Here is a 21,422-nt window from a genome sequence, read left to right as displayed (position 1 = left end):
TCTCCGTTTTAGTTTTCTACCCGAGATGTACACATATAAGAATCATATTGGGCACTGTAATAGCCGCTGCTGCACATAAAAATACTCCGTGAGAAAAGCGTATGGGTGCCAGATAGATGGGAATACAGTATATGTGAGGGATATCTAAATGACAGTAATAAAATGTGTCCTGTACAACAAGAGACCCGTGTGTAGGTGTACTTGTCTTTTTGTATTAAATGCAGGTCTCTCTCAAATGTTAATCCTCTAGAACAGTGGTAGCCAACCCTAGCCTACGAGAGCTACCAACAGTTCACATTTTCCAGACAACCTAGCTGCTGCACAGCTGCACTCATTAATCACTGACACATTTTAAAAGATCCACAGATGGAGCTAATTAGCTCACTTGTGATTCTGCAAGGAGACCTGCAAAACATGCACTGTTGGTAGCTCTCGAGGACTAGGGTTGGCTGCCCCAGCTCTAGAATAACAACTGTATTTATATATATTTTAGGTCATGCACCCACAGCATTTTGAGCGGTCTATAGGTAACAGTACAACAAGCTCATCAACCCCTCTTACCCCAAGAAGAGTGAATGAGATCCGGGCAGATGCATCTGGCCTGGGAAGAAGTAAGTGGCTGCAGTTATACAGAATCTCCGGAGTGGTTTATATGCAATTGCTGTCAAGTCTAGAAATACTGTATACAGCTGTCTCCACACACACAGTACAATGCTGTGCAAAAGTGTTCGGCAGTTGTGGAAAAATGCTGTAAAGCAAGAATGCTTTCAATAACAGAGGGGGCAGGCCCGACCGCCGTCGTCGTCAAAGGGGGCGTGCCCTACCCCTCCGAAGTCGCTGTGCTGCCGGGGAAGCGCTGGGCATCGCTGTCTACGGCGACGCTGGGCTTCCCCTGTTTTAGCGGTGCGCTGCTAGAGGGGCAGGGCGCATTTTGCCATTTAAAAATCGGGCAGGGTGCGTCTTATTCACAAAGCAAGTTGGATGCACAAGCAACTTTTGCTGATTAAAATATGCGGCATGCCTATATTCTGTACAGGATTGTGACTACCTTTGTGCTAAATTACAGTGTATTAATGGAAGAATTTACTATACAGGTACATTTGTGGGCACACAAAGAATATAAGCATATTTTAATCAGCAGAAGCTGCTTGTGCATTCTATTTACACTGATTTGCAAATAAGTTGCGTTTTCACTGAAAGCCACACATAAAGATGCTCGCACTACTTATTTCTTATGTGTAACGTGATTTGTAGCACACAAAGGATATATTTTTCTGGGCACATTTTTTTTTACTTACATATTTTTACTTCTTTAGACCTCTCCTCCTCACCCACTTTGTGTGAACGGTATAACTCACCCGTCGCTGGGACAGCTCGTCGACGCCTCTTCAGAGACACCGAAAGCCCATCTGATGGGGGAAGTCCAGCACAAGCTTCTCCGCACTCTGCTTCGGACACAAGTACTCCCCCCGTCCCAGGCCAGACGCTGGTAACCATGGCAACTGCTACAGTAACTGCAAATAATGGACAGACGGTGACAATCCCTGTGCAAGGTAAGACCATAAACTGCTAAGTGTAGCAATATTAGACAAAGGCCGTATTAATAAAAAGTTTTTTTGTACTGGGTTTGCTTTAGTTTTCTTCTAATTATCTTAACCCTTTGAGTGCCAATGTTGCTGTGAGTGAGCCTCAAAAATGCCAACATCGCTCACAGCGACTGTTCCTTTAGTAGAAATAAAGGTACTTGTTTCCTATCTGGGCGCCCAGGTTTTCTGCGTACGGCACCGTAATGAAATCGCATCGCATCGTACACATACACGATATTGAACGATGCGATGCGATGCGATCCGATTCGATTTCCCATAGGAAACAATGTGAAATGGCTCAATTTAGCCAAATTCTCATAGGAACAATAGTAAATGGGCCAAAAACACCCCTGAACATTGAAATGTCCCCCCAAAAGTAGTTTACGCCACCCCGCCATCAACGTGAACCCGAAGCGTGGCGAGCGCAGCGGTACGCGTCCTCCGACCTTTTCATGCCCTACTATCCACGTCGGCATGGAGTGAGAATAGAATAGTGTGGCGAGCGCAGCGAGCCACCGAGCCCGAAGCGTGGCGAGCCCCGCGAGGGGACGCGGATACCTTCACAGTTATACGCGTCCCCTCGCGGGCGACGCGGACACCTGGGAAGCCCGCGAAGGGCTCGGTGGCTCGCTGCGCTCGCCACACTATTCTATTCTCACTCCACGCCGACGTGGATAGTAGGGCATGAAAAGGTCGGAGGACGCGTACCGCTGCGCTCGCCACGCTTCGGGTTCACGTTGATGGCGGGGTGGCGTCAACTACTTTTGGGGGGACATTTCAATGTTCAGGGGTGTTTTTGGCCCATTTACTATTGTTCCTATGATAATTTGGCTAAATTGAGCCATTTAACATTGTTTCCTATGGGAAATCGAATCGGATCGCATCGCATCGTTCAATATCGTGTATGTGTACGATGCGATGCGATTTCTCTACGGAGAATAGCATGGTGCGCAATTAACTTAGTGGGCGCCCAGATAGGAAACAAGTACCGAAATAAATACAGATACGGCCAAGTCAGTTCACTGAAGTTTATTTAAATATTGCACCCAAAAAAGAACAGTCGCTGTGAGTGTCACTGACACATTTAATCGGATATTTTGAAGATCTCAAAGGGTAATAAAAAAAAGCTATCATGGCATTTTTCACACCTATTTTGACAAATTCCCTTGGCACTCAAAGAGTTAAGGCCCCCATCCACTAGTTCGATATGGGCACTGCTCATGCGATTCCAACGCACTATTGCAACGGATCGCATGAATTTGCAATTGCAGGAAAAGGTCATGCAATATGACCTTTTCCTGCAATTGCAATGTGCGTTCCCCGTGTGCCTCGCAGATCTCCGTGCCTGCCACAAGGATCCATCGTATCCTGCAGCCATGAGCCGGATCGCATACAATACATTATATGCAAAAGGAACGCATGTGTTACCTCGCACTAATGGACGGGGGCTTTAAGACATATTTTGTAGGGATCAATTCTCCAATATTTTAAGTATATACAATTTATATACCTTGTAACTTATTGGCATTGTTTTTGGTTGTGTAGGAAAAAATAAAGCAAACTGAATGTCCTGTCTTGGTTATTCCAAACTCAGGTATTGCCAATGAGAACGGAGGGATCACATTTTTCCCGGTGCAGGTAAATGTGAGTGGACAAGCACACGGGGTGACGAGTTCCATCCAACCACTTACAGCGCAGACACTTGCTGGACCATTGAGCACGCAACAGATGCAGGTTGCAGGACAAGTAACTGTCCCACCAGTCCCAGCCTCTCCCGGCCAGCAGACTCGCAGCAGCAAACTGAAGAAGGTTGGCTCTCTGTCTCTCTTCTTCCGCAGGGTAAGATCCTTTATAGCACGCGAATTTATATTACACGTGATGATTGATGGTCATGCACTAATAAACTCCGCATGTGTGTGCGTTTTCTCCCACATAAGGTTTACCATTTAGCCAGTGTCCGCCTTCGTGATCTTTGCCACAAGCTAGATATTTCTGATGAGCTTCGGAAAAAGATCTGGACTTGCTTCGAGTTCTCCCTTGTGCACTGTTCTAGCCTGATGAAGGACCGGCATCTGGACCAGCTCTTGATGTGTGCAGTGTATGTGATGGCCAAGGTGAGACCAAGAGGGCTATAGGAATGTCCAGACACAGTGCATTGACATCTGCAGCCTACGTTACACTGTTTTTTTTTTTTTTTTGTTCCAAGCAGGTGACAGAGGAAGATTTGTCTTTCCACAACATCATAAAATGTTATCGTTCCCAGCCTCATGCACAAAGTCATGTAAGTACAGCACCAAAAACTGGGGACTCTAAAAATGCTTACGGGATGTGGTTGACTACCAATAGTGACAAATAGAGGTCTATAGAGGTAATAACAGCAGATGAGCGGCTTTGAGCACTGCTCTACGCAAAGCTGCCTTACCCCCCCCCCCCTGATGGCGCAGGGCAGGGGGAAAGCCACTCAGTGTGTATGCACTGAGCGGCTTTCCCCCCAGCGATGATACTGATCATCGCTGTCCATACACACTGGGCATAGTCGCCCAGTGTGTATGGACCGTAAGACACACTAGTAGCTATATCTACAGATTTATTCCCTCTGGATGAACAGGACAGCAAGTCCTCCATACACCCTGCCCGGACACCACACCTGGGTGGGTGGGTGCATTTACATACACTGGCAATCACCGCCGGCTCCTGGTGCAGATGTACAGGTGGTCGGCAAATCTTCCGTATACACAGCTCAACGTGCCGATATAGGCGTATCTGCCGATGCCATAGGTCTGTGTACGACTTCAGTCACAGACATTTCACTGGTAATCACACTGGCTGATGGACCACAGGTAATCCAGATGTTATATATATTATAGCCTGGGTGATAGCGACGTGTGGGGCCCCTACACACAGTGATGCAGGAGTATTCTCTAAGTGATAAAGGGGCGCATTTACAATGCGATCTGGGCGGAATATTACCGCCCAGGATTGCATTGTAAAATGCGATCATACTGGTGGAATGTATGAAGGTTGAGGGCGCAGGGACAGGGCTCCGAAAGGAGCCTGTCCCTGCGAAGCCGTGACCCGGAAGCCGGGAGGTCTGCGCATGCGCGGTTATGCGCTGACCCCCGCCGACCCCTCTTACTGCACTGCCCGAGCAGGGCAGTGCGATGTGTAGGCATAGGCTACAATGGGCTATCACCATATCAGAATGGCGATAGCCCAGGGGTGCGATGCCGGGCTGCCCGATGTTGATACATCGGGCAGCTTTGCATACCCCATAGAAACCTATGGGGGATGCGGCCGGCGGCGCTGCAGGGGGGATCGCAGCAGGGATCGGAGATTCCTGCTGCGGTCCCCCTTTAATACATTTCAGTTATACTTAATATTGCTTGATAAATGGGCCCCCTAGTTATAAAATCACTTTGTAGGCCCCATAACTTGGATGCACATGGCTATAGGATTGAATGGGTGGAGTACCCAGTGGCAGTACAATCTTGCGGCTGAGTCACGGATGAGATCTAGTTTCAATACACCACGTAGTACAAGATGCCTGGGGCGAGTGAGTTACCAGGTCCTGTGCAACTCTGCTAGTGCCAGGTGCCGCACTTGTATATTGTGTGTGACTGAGTCTGCATATGAGGCACAACAGAACTTATTATTCACGCTGCGACTGAATCTTCATATAATATATATATCATAAAATAAATATCAAATAAATCAGAACATTCTACTGGTGTGTCAATAGCCAAATCACATCGCGAATAAGACGCATTTTGGCAGGAAACGATCTCACAGGAGCTGCTGCAGCAAGTAGTTTGGAGCGGCTGCAGCAGGAATGTACGAGGACACATCTGTATTTTCTCCTTTGACCTGTAGAGTGCACCGTCACAGCTTTTATTGTTGGTGGATGCTCGGTTTCTCTAACAGTAGAATCTGATTTATAGAACGACGCATCTTATTGTGTCCTACATTTGTATACATTTGAAATGGACATGTTTATCGTTTGCCTCTTGTTAAATCCTGTAGGTTTACAGAAGTGTTCTCCTAAAAACAAGACGACGACAACAGTCTGGTGGCAGTGACCATGCCCTGTTGGCCTCCCCAGCAGAGAACAGCACAGACATCGGTAAGGGGCCTTTTGAAGCAATAGACGGGTTTGGTTCATAGGGGTCAACATTGTCAAAAAGGGTTAACGAGCAAATGGTTCACATGAAATGATTGACACGGGGCGAGGGCAATTTGCTCGATATCACAGGAGATAAGAGTCCTATAAGATACAGCTTTTCTTGCAGACACTTTGTACAAATCTATATGGGAGCTCTATGTAGCAGAGAATTTCTTGTGCCCATATCACCCCATCTTGTGTCAAATAGGTCTTGTTGGGCCACCATGATTCCTACACATTGTAAACGTATAAAACGAGAGAAAAAAAGTGCCCAATAAAGGTATAATTTTCAGTCCTGCTTTTTAATGTTTTGTAAAGGTGGATTAATGCCAAAAGCACAAACCAAAAGTCTTTCTTCTGTGGTTCTTTACGTGAACGTAAACAAAATCCCATCGGTTTATGTCGCTTTCTTGAAATTGCACTAAAACCCTTTAAAACATCCTACATGTTAGCAGGAGGTACAGTAAAATACTATGGTGTTTTGTTAAAGAAGGACAAATGACATCAGTGTTGATGAAACCCTCAGGGCAGAGGGGTCAATAAATAGATGAACAGCCCCCCCCCCCCTTCTGTCACAGCTGTGAAGTTAGGGGCTATGTGTCCTTTTCAAGTAGCGCAACACTCCAGCTACTAATAAGTGACTGTGGGACACTGCTTAGTCCACAACAAGTAGCAGCATGTGACCAGTAATGGCAGTGTGCAATAACTTGTTATGTATGTGGCCATAATGATTGTTAACTAGACTTCTTCATAGAGCATTTGGAAACCACTAGAAATCCTGTGTTTGCACCTGACTCCTGTCATTGCTAAAGGAAACCTATAGCTCCAGATTTTCTTTTGTGCCTCTCCAATTTTTATGTAATACCTTTGTATCAATATAGAAAACACTACAGTCTGCATCTACAGTGATGATGGGATTCTGGCGCCGGTGTTGTGGCTGCCAGTCAAGATTCTAGTGCCAGGATTTCGACTGTTGGCATCCTGTTCACTGGCGTACTCACTGCATCGCGCATACGGAGACTGGCCCCTGTGCGAGTCGCGCATACCGAGGCTGGCCCCTGTGCGAATCGCGGATACCGAGGCCGGCCCCTCTACAAGTTGGATCTCACCGAATGCAATCTCTTCGTGTCTATTAATTGTGTTTTTTGTTTTATTTACAGGCAGCAGAGAGCCCAGTCCAGTAATGCGATCCAGTAGCACTTTACCTATACCCCAGCCCAACAGCGGCCCACCAACACCAATCACTGGAATCAGCAGTGACACGGAAGAGGAGAGAGGAGACCTTGTTCAGTTCTATAACAACATCTACATTGGAAAAATGAAAAGCTTCGCAATGAAGTACTCTCAGGCTAACGTGGTAAATGCACTTCTATATCGGATCTACTATTATAGTGAGAGGGGGAAGAAATTCTAATCACCTTTTTCATCTGCAGTTTACAAGGGACCACTCAGTCCCTTAATCCAGTGATCTGGGAACAGGGATAAATTACCTCAAATGGGGCAAAAATGAAATTCCTGGGGGTAATGGACGTTCGCGCTGCCGAGGCACAGACGGGCATACATATGTATCTATATACATGCCCGGCTGTGTCTCAGCAGCGCGACTGTCCATTACCCACAGGAATTTTATTTAATTGCATATATATATATATATACACATACACATACACACACACACACACGCCCGCCTGTGTGTGTTAGTAGTGTAGTGTACAAGGACCTGACTTAGTGCAGTGCATCAGGCCCTTGTGTATAACACTCTTCCCTGTGTGATGCCCCAGGCCCCGCCTCCAGGTCCACCCACTTCTTCAGTAGAGCAGACTAGTTGCTGCGCCATCTTGGCAGCGCGCAGTCTATACTGCCGCTGAGGCACAGAGTTTCTTTGCCTGGTTATAGGCTCCTGTCAGGGTATACCCATCTCTAGTCTAGGGGAAAACATTGCACAGCTGGGGGGGGGGGTCTTCTCTTTTTACCCAGCATAAAACCCCATTAGTGTATGGTTTCGGTACTTGTATACTATCACGGCTCCCACGATGGCCATCGTACAGGGAAAAATCGCATCGCATGTGATCGCATGCGATGCGATTTTTCACCAAAATCATGGACATGTGTTCAAATCATGTAAAATGCACCCCAAATGTCATTTCACACTATCACCCCCATAATCAATGCCAACCCGAAGCGTGGCAAGCGCAGCGGTACGCGTCCTACGACCTTTTCATACCCCCACTATCCACGTCAGCGTGGAGTTGAGAATAGAAAGTGTGGTGAGCGCAGCGAGCCCCGCGGATACCTGTGAAGCCCGCAAGGGGACACGGATACCTTTGAAGGTATCCGCGTCCCCTCGCCACGCTTCGGGCTCGGTGGCTTGCTGCGCTCGCCACACTTTCTATTCTCAACTCCAAGCCGACGTGGATAGTGGGGGTATGAAAAGGTCGTAGGGTGCGTAAAGCCGCCCCTCGCGGGCTCGCTGCGCCTCGCACCCTTCGGGTTGGCGTTGATAGTGGGGGTGAGTGTGAAAAATGACATTTGGGGTGCATTTTACATGATTTGAACATATGTGTATGATTTTGGTGAAAAATGGCATCGCATCACATCACATGCGATTTTCTCACAAATGCATTAAAAACCCGGTAAAATCGCCATTGACATATGGACCGGTTGACCAGTTGGTGTTGATGTATTGACTATTGTAGATCTGAGGGCTGAATAGCTACAAGTTTCTATGCTTTAATGGTATTTGATCACCAAATCTCTTTCCACAGGACAAAGCAACGCCACTCTCCCCTTATCCATCTATGCGGATCCTGTCCCCGCGCCGTGTGCAGCTGTCTCACAGTCACCCCATCTATATCTCACCACACAATGAAGATCCCACCAACTCATCCCCTAGTGAAAAGATTTGTTACTACTTCAACCTCAGCCCTGCAAAGGTAAGTTGGGCACTTGCAGACCTACAGACGGAGCAGCTCTTGGTGATCGAATCACCATCAGGCGACGGAACGTGGCACGTGCACGAGAAGTTCATGTGCCCCGTTTTGTTAGAGTCCTCCGCCGCCTGTCCCCTGCAGCTCCCGCCGGCACCCCCTACTCCCTGAAGCGGAGATGGGCAGGGAAAGTGCTCCACTGCGCCATGATGACGGGGACACGTGTGTGTGTGAGATGCTCGCGTGTCCCCGTAAGATGGGAGTGCCTCTCTGCCAGCTAAGGGAAATCAATCACGTGATTCCCAACGCTGGCTGAGAGGCGCTCCATCTGTAGGTACAATGCGGGTTTGCAAAAGAAAAGTATTTTTGCTAAAAGGGTTCTGTCCTACCTCTACATCGGTCTGTTACTATCCAGTAGTTTGTTTCCAATTGTAAAGTGCAACAGAATATGCTGCGCGATATAAGAAACTGTAAATAATAAAATATATTGTGAGGAAAGATTCATGATGGACTGCACTTAGGGCTTTGTGTATTGAGGAAAAGCGGTGATAATCTATAACCGTAGCCGGGCTTTACACCGACTGAAGGCCGTTATACAGTCACCCCCAACCTGCCTAGGAACCACTGGTTCATGACTAAAGCCCCCAGCCTGTCATTGTTATGGGGGAAGCTGTTCTTTTATGATGTGAGCTTGGATTCAACAGTCATAAATACATTTTGTTGGCCCTATTAGTAATCAGATATTGGCAACTTTATATAATTAATATTGGTGTTAGTCTTCCTATGTATTAGTTTGGTCTTCTAATATAATTTAATAAAAAAGTTGCCGCATAAGATCAATATTAAGGTGGTTCCCCCCAAACACTTAATTCAATACAAAATGATTGCCTCCATATTAAATAATCTGGGTGGGCATCTGTTCAGCAGTTAGGTGAAAACGCCAACTGTTTGGCAGTGCGCAAATTACCCTCCAAACTGCTGAGTAGTAAAATCCATTGTTGTGACTTTCAAAACCAAGCGCCGCACAAACTACTCCCAGAAGGTGTTACAGGGCTTAAAGGGGGGGAATAAACAGACTTTCATACAGTACTTCTTGTCTGATTATGCTATATTCTATTCTTTACAGAGATTGCAAGAGATTAACAGCATGATCAGAACGGGAGAGACCCCAACCAAAAAAAGGGGTATCGTATTGGAAGATGGGAGCGAGTCACCAGCCAAGCGGATTTGCCAAGAGAACCATAGCGCCCTCTACAGGAGACTGCAAGATGTGGCAAATGACAGAGGAAATCCCTGAGCTCATGGACTATCCCCAATGCAGTATTTTGTATTATATAAATATTTTGTAACATTATGTAGCTCGAGACGCCAAGACTTTGCCTTGTAGTGTCCGGCTCAAACCTCCAGAGGGCGTAGACCGAACTATTGTCAAGAGGCGGAATCTACAAGAGACACTTTGAGCGCTTAGGCAGTGACACTGCCCATAGGTTGCACTAGATACGTTTACACAAACAAGTCTCGGTGATTATCTAATGAAAACAGAAAATGATGTTCAGTAAATATTAATATAATAGGCTGAATGAGTTGCCATCCGGGGATGATGCGACATTCCTATTACAACACAGCGAGGGAGCTATTCAATTCTTGGGCACCCTGCACTGGTCGCGAGTGCCGCATTTTTGCATCCAGGATTAGCTACAGATGGTCCCACCAGACGACGAACAGGGTGAGTGCGTGTCTCACACGCGCCCCATTCTCCACTATGGATGGTGTCACGTCCACATCTGCCGGCCCGCCCTCTGCCTCCATCTGTACTTAAAAGGTGGCTTTTTCTGTGCAAACTACTTGGCGCGCGCTAAAGATAAGGTGCCCAAATGGTAGTTAGACACCCAAAACCCCTTATGGATTCCTGCTGGCACCTCAGTAGTGTGTGCACAGATATCAGCGAATAATAATGAAGCCCAAAAATCAATTGAACGGCTCCAGGCACTTTAGAAGAGAACAGGTAAAAAAAACAAAAATGAATGAATACCCCATGAGAGATTTAAAGGAGGAAGCCAAGTGATTTCAGATTGTTATGCAGGACATGTCTCCTTTTATCTAGCACCTTCTAGAACAGCGGTTCTCAATCTCGGTCCTCAGGACCCTCCAACAGTTCACGTTTTCCAAGTCTCCACACAGAATCACAAGTGAAGTAATTAGCTCCACCTGTGGCTCTTATAAAATGTGTCAGTGAATAATGAGTGCACCTGTAGGGTGACCTGGAACACGTGAACTGTCGGGGGTCCTGAGGACCAAAGTTGAGAACCACTGTTTGCGAAGATGCTCGCTGGCATCTCATCTGATCAAGCAGCCTGCAATCTCATTGTGCTAACTTAACAAACTAGCATCTAAAATAATGTTGAATTCTTTAAAGTGGTTCCTTAGCTAGAGATGTATTTAATACCTGACCGAGCTCACTACTGTGGGCGATTTACCTTCCATATTATTAATGCAACTTTTCTACAGAAGCGGTTTCTCCTCAACAGAAACAAACCGGTTAAGTTATATTATTTATTTTCACCTTTAGTTTTCATTGACCCTCAATAAGTGACTTATCCATAACTGAAGTGTAAAAGAGACAATAAATCAGAAAGCACATTTTAAAATACCTCTTATCTACAAATTGAATTTATGCTAAATATTAAGGAAAAAAACAATGTTATTGTACATAAATATTCATGTTCTGCTGTACAAGAGAGCTTGCTTCTGAAATAACACATTGTACACATGTATCTGATGTGTTCATTCTGCTTTGGAATATACTGTATGAGGATTAAAAAGTAGATTTAACCCTTTCAGGTCCAACATCTAGTCAGGCTCCACAGCCCTAGCGATGGCAGCAGATCCAGTGGTGAGATACTTTAACCTAAGAACATTAACATCATTCAACATTCAATGTAGAACATTAAAAAAAAAAAAATCCAATTAATTTAACCCAGAAATGCAAAATAAAATTTGGACTGCAAAGGGTTAAATGTACTTGACTAAAGTACAGATGTAGCCATGCACATCACGTGACTCCTGCGCAATTCACGCAATCCCACCCCCATACATTTGATTCGCTCTCACGGCTCGTAGCAATGCATTGAGCAGCACTATTGCACCGGATCTCTGATGATGATGATGATGATGATGATGGGCGCAGCTACATCTGTACATTACATACTGTTGGGACTCGCATACTAACATTGCACCGATTTTCAGTACACATTTATACTGACAAACAACTTGGGTAACAGACCCAGGAGTATATGCAGGGTTTTAGAACTGGAGATGTTGCGCATATCAACCAATCAGATTCTAGCTGGTATATTCTATATACCGGCTGTTTTATCATTCTTCACGTGATCACTACTTGAAGCTTCGTGCATCTGGCCTATTATCTGGAACACACAATATACTATGGTCTCTCAGAGGAAACTACAGGTACAGCTATAGAACACATTAAAGCCATGTTTGCATCTACTAAAAGTCTGGAATTTGGTCGATAGTGTCTAGTTTGACACCATATGGTCAACGTAGACAATAGGTAAACATAGCAATGGTTGACGCATGTAAGTTTTTTTTGGGGAAAATCTTTTTCTTTTTTCATACTTTACCATTCCCAAGTTCGCATGGATTGTAAGATAAACCTGGCTGGAAGCACGGCGAGCAATGCAGCACACTACGTGATGGACGGACACCAAACATGGAAATCTCAGGTTAACCTTTTCACGTGTCAGCCATTTCCCCTACATCAACTTAGACCACGGCTGGGCAACACCGGCCCTCCAGATGTTAGTGAACTACACATCCCAGGATGCTTTGCATTAGTTTTGCTATGTGGCCATGCTGAAACTGGTGCAAGGCATGCTGGGATGTGTAGTTCATCAACATCTGGAGGGCCGGTGTTGCTCAGCCCTGTCCTCGAGAGCTACCAACAGTTCAGCCTTGCTGCTGCACTCATTACTGACTAACACAATTTCAAAGATCCACAGGTGCAGTTAGTTACTTCCCTTGTGATTCTGTGAGGAGATCTGGAAAACATGCACTGTTGGTAGCTCTCGAGGACTGGGAGTTAGCATCCCTGATGTCCCTAGACCTGGGGTAGCCAAGTGGGAGCTAAGTCAAACCTTCAGTGATGTCAGAGGATCATCTTTACCTCATCCGTCCACTGTATACTTTTCCCTTCCACATAAACCCTAAGTGCAGACAAGTAACACACAGTCCTGAAATCTAGCTTTATAACTTATTATCATCTGTATGAATTAGGATAGCACTGTGCAGGTCAGGACAGAAGCTTCCAGGAGTAAATCCTGAAATAGTATGGACCATTATGTGGGTGGATATTGAAGAAGGTAAAAACTAGTTCAATCTGATACTTTGCCCAAGTGCACCTATAACACAGCCATTTATTTTATCAACAGAAAATCATTGTGAGGTCTTAACCCCTTGGGTGGTATGCCCGGAAATTTTCAGTTTCCTGCAGTGACGTAGGCGGCAGGCTCTTTGATGTTCGGGGCGGCTCGGGAGGACTCGGGAGAGTTCAGGCGTTGAGTCCTCCCGATCCACCGCAAAACATCCCCGAGTCTGCCACCTGTGTGGTCAGTGATGACGGACAGATGGTAGGGAAGCTCTGGCGTACGCCAGAGGTGAGGGGGAAGGGGGGGCTCCTGTGATCTGTGGTGGGTTTTGCTGGGGCAAGACAAACCTGCCCTGGTAGATTTGTCCTGCCCCAGCAAAACCCACCACTCAAGGGGTTAATAAGACTCTTTAAATTCAAGATTTGTCGTGCATAGTCTCTTCATGTGTATATATACAATATAAACAAACTATTACTTGTGGTCTCCAATGTGGTGAGGAGGCTCTTATCAAAGGTCTGTTACCTGAACGGAATCTTTCCAACACAAGCGAGAATACGGCTAAAGCCTCAACTTAGGATTCAAACTTCTATGTTGAGTTTGCTACTGGACAAAAGCCGAAGTGATTCGTAACTAAAATCGAGGGGTCACATACACACCACATTTATTTGGCTGGCTGTCCCAGTGACATTCATAAATGGGGTATAATATCTTACTCCAGTACCATAATGCAAATTAGGTCCTTCCCAAATATGACCATTAAGCCCCCTAACCTGGTCCAGTCCTCGTTCTTTACAACTAAAGGCCCAGCCACACTAGACGATGTTGGTCACAATATCGTTCGGAAGTGGCTAGCTGAACGATATTGTGAAGAATACTTTCCAGTGTGTATGCTTTGCATCGCTAACACTGCGCGCTCCTGTGCATCATTAACGCCCCGCCCTCCCACATCCAAGCTGCTCCACCCCCCCATGTGCGGCAGCATCAGCGAGTGTGTATGCATTTGCCGATGCTGGTCCACCCCGCCGGGTCCAGCCGCCAAAATCGAAGTTGGCCTAGTGTGTACAGCCCTTAGCACTATTTCGCACACGCATCCATGTGCTGTTATATAAAAATAAACAGACGCGTGTTCTACAAATACAGTTTTGGAATGTCACCACTACGCTCCACTTGTAGACAGGACCCTGTAATGTGCTTGCATTCTGTAAACACCTCAACATGTCCCTCATACGCCACAATTATCCAGCTAAGTATATGGTATAAATGTTTAAACAAAAACATCTGCGAAGAGAGACAAAAGCCCAATATTGCAATGTGTTACCACTATTTACAGCAGTCACCATGGATACACATTTTTCTAGTTGTCTTGGGTTTATTTTCAGTACTGCAGGTGATGACAGGTGACAGGGATCAGTTCTCATTCCTTACAGCCATACTGGTGACAGGTACCACATTTTCCCACCGGTTACTGTAGATGGACATACCGCACATTCACTACATGACAGGCTGCATCGTGGGAAGTATTGCTTAACCCTTTCAGCGCTAACATCTCCGTGGGAGAGGTACAAGATATCCGCTAATCATGCCAGCGTCGCTTACATTTGTTATACAAGTTCAAATAAGAACTTGTGTAAAAAAAATGATAATTTAAGGTAAATATATACAAACTCTGACATGCATTGGGGTTGACCACTGAAGATCGACACCTGAAATGTCAACATGGCTAAGGTGGACAATTTGAAGGTCGAGTTTTTCACGTTTTCTTTGTCTTTCGACAGTCTACATGGTCTAAGTGTAACGCGTCCCCACGCATAGCTTGATGCACTCCCACCGCGCTGTAGTGGATGGTAGGGCGTGATATACTGCCTGTCGACACAAGTCGGCTTGGGAAAAAGACCTTCCCTTTGATGATCAAATACTTGCGTCAATTTTCCAGCCATGTCAACCTATTTCAGGTGTCGACTTAAGCCCTTTCGACCTTCAGTGCATGTCAACCTAAATAGGGTCCACCTAATGACTTTATCCTCTATGGGTAAATGGACGCAAACGGAATGATGTTCTATAAGCTGAAATACAGGAATTTTGTGGTAATAGATATATTTAGATCTGATTACTGTCCGTCAACACAAGTAATTCCTCATATAGACAAGCCTAACAAGAATATACAAACTGGGGGTAACCATGGAGACAGAGTGGTAAATACCGGTAATGGGTTTCATTTCATGCTAAATATGGCAACTACGTGCTGGCACTGTGCTTTGATATTTCTTTTCCGTTCCCCAAATTCGGGAAGGCTAAAATACATTATATATATTAAATCTTACAGTATCTGCAAATATTTAATATATGCCAGAAGAGACTTCCTTAAGAAACACGGGAAATTTACAAAGGATAGGAATAAGATGTATTTTTAAAGAAATATGATTCGTGAATAGGGAGTAGCCAATCGTATTCTGCCGATACAAATTCGTATTTAGTGGCCGTATATTCTATTCTATACAAGTCGGCAGCCTGCACAGATCAGTCAGATCCACGCTGGCTGCAGTGTAAAAAAATATTTTTTTTAGAAAATAGCCGGTCCTAGTTTTAAAAAAAATCAGGGATCAGACCTATCTATGTTTAAAGATAGGTAAGTATCTGTATGAGTAGCAACTGAATGTAATAAAGTTTTATTTTTCTGGTGAGTTTATTTAACTATTGGTTCTGCTGTGGGACTAGGAGGCCACATGCTGGGACTTGTGGTTCTCCAAGTGCCAGTATACAGCCCTGGCTTGCTAGGCCTGATAGTTCCACAGCAGAACCCAATAGTTTATTTCTATATTTACACATTTATCAGCCACCGAGGACAGCCCCAGGCTTTAGCCTGGGTAGGTTAATTCTGTAGAGGGGGGACCCTTTCATGGGGGGGGGGCTGACCAGTCAGGGGGTAATGCTTTGGCCACGGGACCTTATAAGTGTCCCCCGGCTGTGGCATTACCCTGCTGGCTGGTTGGGCCTGGTGCTGGTTCACGAGATAGGGGGGACCCTATTCGTTTTGTCCCCCATATTTTGGGAACCAGGACCAGCCCTTGAGCCTGGTTCAGGTTTTAAAAAATACAGGGAACCCCTATTTAAAATTGATTCCTGTTTTTTTAAAACCAGGACCAGCCCTTTCAGCCTAGGGCTGGCTATGCCCGTTTTTTTTTATTTTTTATTTTTTTTATTTTTTTTTAAACAAGCACCAGGCCCTTGAGTCTGGTAATGGTTTTAAAAAATACTGGGACCCCTATTTAAACTGTCCCCTGATTTTTTATTTTTTTTAACCAGGACCTGCTTTTTAAACCTGGGGCTGGTTATGCTGTTTTTGCAAATTATTATTATTACACTGAAGCCTGCACGGATCAGTCAGATCTGCCAAATATGCCCGGAAAATGGTGTATTTTCCAGGCATATTTTACCGGCAATTAATGTCTGTATTCCGCTAATTACCGGCCGTATATTATATACGGCCGCTTAGAAAATTAGGAATCACCATTCTTTTGAAAGGTGATTCCTATTCGTAATTCTTTTGATGGTGTATGCATTCGTAAATATGATTACGCCATGAATACAAATTGCGGTATTCGTGGCATAGTAAATACGAATCCGCATAAAATAGGCCTGGCTTAGTAAATTTCCCCCACATAGTACTTATTGAAAAGACTCATTACTACAGTGGTTCTTTCAATCTTTTCAATCTTTCAATCACCAGTGGGTGACAGATTATTCTTCACAAAAACATTATTGTAATAATAATAATGGTGCCTCACAATGGTTTGCAGGATAGTCCCAATTTGAGGAGACAGGTCTGCCATCCGGAGAGCCTGCACTCATTGCTGGGAATATATCCCACTTAGCATGGTAGGTGCATGTCCCAATGCCAGGGGTCTTTTATGGCAGAACACTTTAGAGGTGCTAGACTCACTACCTTGTTCCCCGTGTATTGTGCACTGTCTGCATTAGTAATCTATTTGCCCTATGTCAGGGTTGAGAGGTATGTAATAAGCATGAAGTGTCTTCCCCATATTGTTATCGCAGAAGGACCCAACGTGTAATTAGTAATTCTATACAATCGCCTCTTTACCAACTCCCTACAATGCTGCTACAGGGCTCCTGAAAGCGGTTTCCCATCTGAGGGTCATGATCTTTGAGAATGCCGCCGACGCATAAAGCGTCAGACTCCTTACGTATTTGGCTTACCAGCAGTTGCCGGCCAGCACCTGCATTGGTGACCCATTATTATGGTGTGCAGTGGCAGGTACAGCATCCCTCGGGACACTGCCTAAAGTTACCGCTGGTACATTTGTGGAGGATAACTGATGTATTGTAAAGCTATCCACAGTGCAGAGTGGTACCTATATCATATGCTTACTATCTATCAGGCTGTCTGTGACAATTGAGAAATGTTTTCCGGCTTATACCAGCATTGGACCGAATTTATATTAACCATGTATGGGGATATTTTGGATACTATGAGGGGTCACAAACTAATAGAAACACATACAACTAATATCTAATGCGCTGCTGGATTTAAAAGAGGTCTATGAGTGTCACACGCTGCCCGCAAAGACATTGGACACACTGTTAATAAATAAAACAGACTTTACAGTATATATTGATACAATTCTAAACACACAAAAGTATACAAATCAATAAAAACATAACGGGAATATGCTGATGGTTGGCGGCCAAACTGTGAGAGACGCTGGCATTTTTAACGAATATTTTGGCACTCAAAGGGTTTAATAAAAAGGTTTGCTTGGTAATTTTCACATTTATTTTGACAAATTCCCTTGGCACTCAAAGGGTTAACATTGGTAGGCACCAACATTAAAGGGTAAGGGAGGCGGATGCAAGGGAAGTGACGCAATATTAGTTATTGGACAAATAGGGGGTAAACCATGAAAGTTCAATGTCACTGGTGCACATGCAGTAAAGGACCTTCATATTTAGCCATGTGCCATCCCACCAGCACCACCTCCAGGTCACATACTGTACTACAGTGATAGGCAGGAAGATAGGTAGCGCTGGATATATGACAAAAAAACAGTTTTACCTAGCGATGTGTCCTCTCCAGCAGGTCATCAGTCATCACTTGTCATACACTGTGGAGACATACAGGCGTTGGCACTGAAGAATATGGCGTACAATTACTAGAATGCAGCTTATGTGCTGTTCGGAGCAATTTACTGATGGAACAAACCATGTTACACTGTAGTTAGGAGAGGTTGTAGAATGCATGAAAGTAGAAAAGAAACCTGCGCTTTAAAGACGGTGCTGCTCCATCTAATAAGAGAAGTCACCTACTTCTCAAGCAGAAATGCTATTGGAAAAGAGGGTTGTTAGGTCAAGCGCTCCCTGTTGGGAACCTCTACAATGTATAGAGGGATATGCGTGAAATAAATCTATGAGTCAGACAAACTCGAGTTTCCTATTGTCAAAGGGTCTTGAACAATGGAGTTGTCACTCTTTAGTCTGCGATGGTGTCTCACATTCAGGGGATAGCGAATTATATCAATCTCAAACAAAGCAGAAAACTTCTCATAGGGCTCACCCGCATGTTACCACCTGGATAAGGTGCAAAATGGGTCTTATCATAACCATGCCAAAAAATGGCCATCTCCACCTCTCTCCACCCTTCATCTATCCTTCTTACCAGCTCAACCTCAAACACCTTATCTGTCCTCCTAATATGTAAGCTCTCAGGGGAAGACTTTGGGTGGGCTTTCCACCTGTTCTCTCCTTAGGACTATTCATGTCACCAGTACATGGATTAATGGGGACATGGGTGGAGAAGTAGTATCAACACGCTTTTCCCCTATGTATGATGGGACTGGTGTTCGGTAAATGACAGGGGCGTTAGTGCCCCTGACATGATCAGCGCAGCTATCTAAAAGAGCTGTCCCTGGCTGTGATGGGTGCCAGTTACCGGGTGCGCGGGAGATTTTGCATGAGTAGCGAGACCTGGCTTATGCACAGTACAGCCAGCCGGGGAGGATGACACAGTGAATTAGCGCAAAGCTGATCGGCTGCGTGCTCAAGGGGTTATGGCCAGAGGGGTGAGTTTTCACTCCACAGCTCCGGCAGACGGGATGTGAATACATCATGTCGGTGTACTTGCCTGCTTTGCCTCGATAATGAGGTGAAGCAAGAAGTGTTACAGCGGCACCTCTGTGTCACACTGCCCCCCCCCCCCCTCCTTATGACTGAACCACACTTGTTCTACAAGAGAGTAAAGGTGCCCATACACTAGTAAGATTTATCTTCAGATCTGGCTGGTTGGAACAAAAACATGGTTATGGATGATTGACAGTTTGTAAGTCTTCCAACATTTCCAAGCAAATGGTCAACTGTCATTTGCCCTCACCCATAACCAGGTTTTTGTTCCAACCAGACAGATCTGCAGATAAATCTGCGTGTGTATGGCCACCTTAACTAGTCTGTAATAATATTACTGTTACTAGATATGTATGTGTCAATATACAGCAAGCCTCATTACACCATTTATCAGGAGATCCGTGGACCAAGTGTGCCGCCAGGTCCTGTGCAACTCCGCTAGCATCAGATGTCCCTTATTCTGTATATGTGGCCAAGGTATTGTATAGATTTTTTTTTTTTTACCAAGTAATTCATTGTTTTATGTAGAGAAGTGTTTTTCAACCACTGTAACTTGGCACACTAGTATACCTTGAGTTGTTCTCAAGTGTGCCCCCAGAGCTACAGATGTCCACACCAGTTCAACTGTTATTCACTGGTCTCTTCCTGCTCCAGTCCTATCTACCCCCTGGGGCATTACACACTGAAAACAATTGGTATGGGTCGGGCTGTGTTTCCTGTATTCTGCAAGCAGATAAGCCTGGCACAGACAGTGTTCATCTGGGGGTCAATGTGTTTTCCTTTTGTGTTCTTTGGGGGACAATGCAATTGTTTTTTTTTTATGTGGGGACCAATGGGATATTTATTTTTATGTGAAAAAGTAAAAAAAAAAAAATTTGATAAATCTGGGGACCAGTGTGTGTGTGTTCAAATAGGCACCAATGAGTTTGTTCTTCACCTGTGGGGCCAATGTGTTTTTCCCTGTGGGGGTTTGATGGTGTGCCGTGGCAATTTTTAAATCTTGTTTGGTGTGCACTGTGCCGTGAGCTGAAAGAGGTTGATAAACGGTGATATAGAGACTCTGCCGCACACAGATAAAAAATGAGTAAATGTATAATTTCCTGGCACATTGGGCCTTATTTTGGTTCATTCTTTCTGACAAAATCCTTCTTAGATGGACAAAACCATATGCACTGCGGGTGGGGCAGATGTAACTTGTGCAGAGAGAATTAGATTTGGGTGGGGTTTTTCTTCAAAGTGAGATCTATATTGCAGTGTAAAATAAAGCAGTCAGTATTTTCCCTGCACAGAAACAAAATAACTCACCCAAATCTAATTCTATCTGCACGTTACATCTGCCCCCCTGCAGTGCACATGGTTTTGTCCATCTAAGAAGGATTTTGTCAGAAAGAATGAACTAGAATAAACCCCATTGTGCCTAAGCCACTTGTTCAGTAACTGCAGCAAAAGATCCATGACAACCGAATGGCAGCTACAGAGGACAAATTGCAGCAAAGTCCAAAATACAAATACTGTTTCGGCCAGTGATGTTTGGGTCATCTGGGGAGACAGAGATTGTATCACCCCTATCTGAATTTTGGAATACAGTGCAGCATCAACTTTGGAGCCTTTGTTGACGAGGACATGTTTTTACTTAGGATACGTCAAGTTACACTGTTACTGTGTAGACTATATTGTTTCTATGGCACCAATGAAAATATTATTAAATAAAATAAAAAAAATGATAATACCAAAAGCAAACAAGGTGCAGGTGAGTCAGGCTAGAAATAGCACTAAATAGCAGTGATATCTGTGTAAATGCACAGAAGCTTCCTGGGATCAATAATGTGGTAAGCCAAGATCTGCTAGGCCAGCATAAAGGTCCCTCTTTTGTACTTCTGCTCAACAGGATTCTGTCCTCCCTGAGCATTCCGTAGGGCACCTGTGTTACATAATACAACTTATACTGTAAGCTAGAAATAGTCCAATAAATAACAATAATAATGGACTATTATTTACAGATGGTCTACAATTTCAAGTATACGCAAGTATACCTGGCCAATAAAGCCGATTCTGATTTTCATTAAAATTTGTCTATTTCCACCTGTTTCACAATGATCATATTTCTAAGGGCCTCCTTCTTTCATTTACTGAAGCCACGGATAAACAGGATGACATCATTGCATTGGTCATAAGAGGTCTTTAATGGACATTTAATCATTTTAAAAACAGAACCCAACAATTCCATTGTAAT

The 21,422-nt window shown here is 44.7% G+C and overlaps 1 protein-coding gene and 1 long non-coding RNA gene across 4 annotated transcripts in view; one reads left to right on the top strand and one right to left on the bottom strand.

Moving 5' to 3' along the window:
- RBL2 (RB transcriptional corepressor like 2) overlaps positions 1-11,322 on the top strand; it is a 62,279-nt gene extending 50,957 nt beyond the window's left edge. The window contains exons 14-22 of one of the 2 annotated variants that reach the window (XM_083164581.1): positions 494-611; positions 1,317-1,553; positions 3,181-3,425; positions 3,524-3,700; positions 3,793-3,867; positions 5,607-5,706; positions 6,906-7,102; positions 8,511-8,678; positions 9,799-11,322. In XM_083164581.1, the coding sequence (XP_083020707.1) occupies positions 494-611; positions 1,317-1,553; positions 3,181-3,425; positions 3,524-3,700; positions 3,793-3,867; positions 5,607-5,706; positions 6,906-7,102; positions 8,511-8,678; positions 9,799-9,969 (1,488 nt within the window). In that variant the 3' untranslated portion in view covers positions 9,970-11,322. The remainder of the gene's footprint in view (positions 1-493; positions 612-1,316; positions 1,554-3,180; positions 3,426-3,523; positions 3,701-3,792; positions 3,868-5,606; positions 5,707-6,905; positions 7,103-8,510; positions 8,679-9,798) is intronic. The other variant, XM_083164582.1, reaches the window with a different exon arrangement.
- The window catches only part of LOC146045609 (uncharacterized), a 104,809-nt gene that overhangs the window by 13,251 nt on the left and 70,136 nt on the right, over positions 1-21,422 (bottom strand). The gene's annotated exons all lie outside the window — the stretch shown is intronic.

The sequence above is a fragment of the Crinia signifera genome, chromosome 11 (genome assembly GCF_055691185.1).
Source record: "Crinia signifera chromosome 11, ASM5569118v1, whole genome shotgun sequence".
Lineage (NCBI taxonomy): Eukaryota > Metazoa > Chordata > Amphibia > Anura > Myobatrachidae > Crinia > Crinia signifera.
This window is presented reverse-complemented; position numbering and strand designations above follow the sequence as displayed.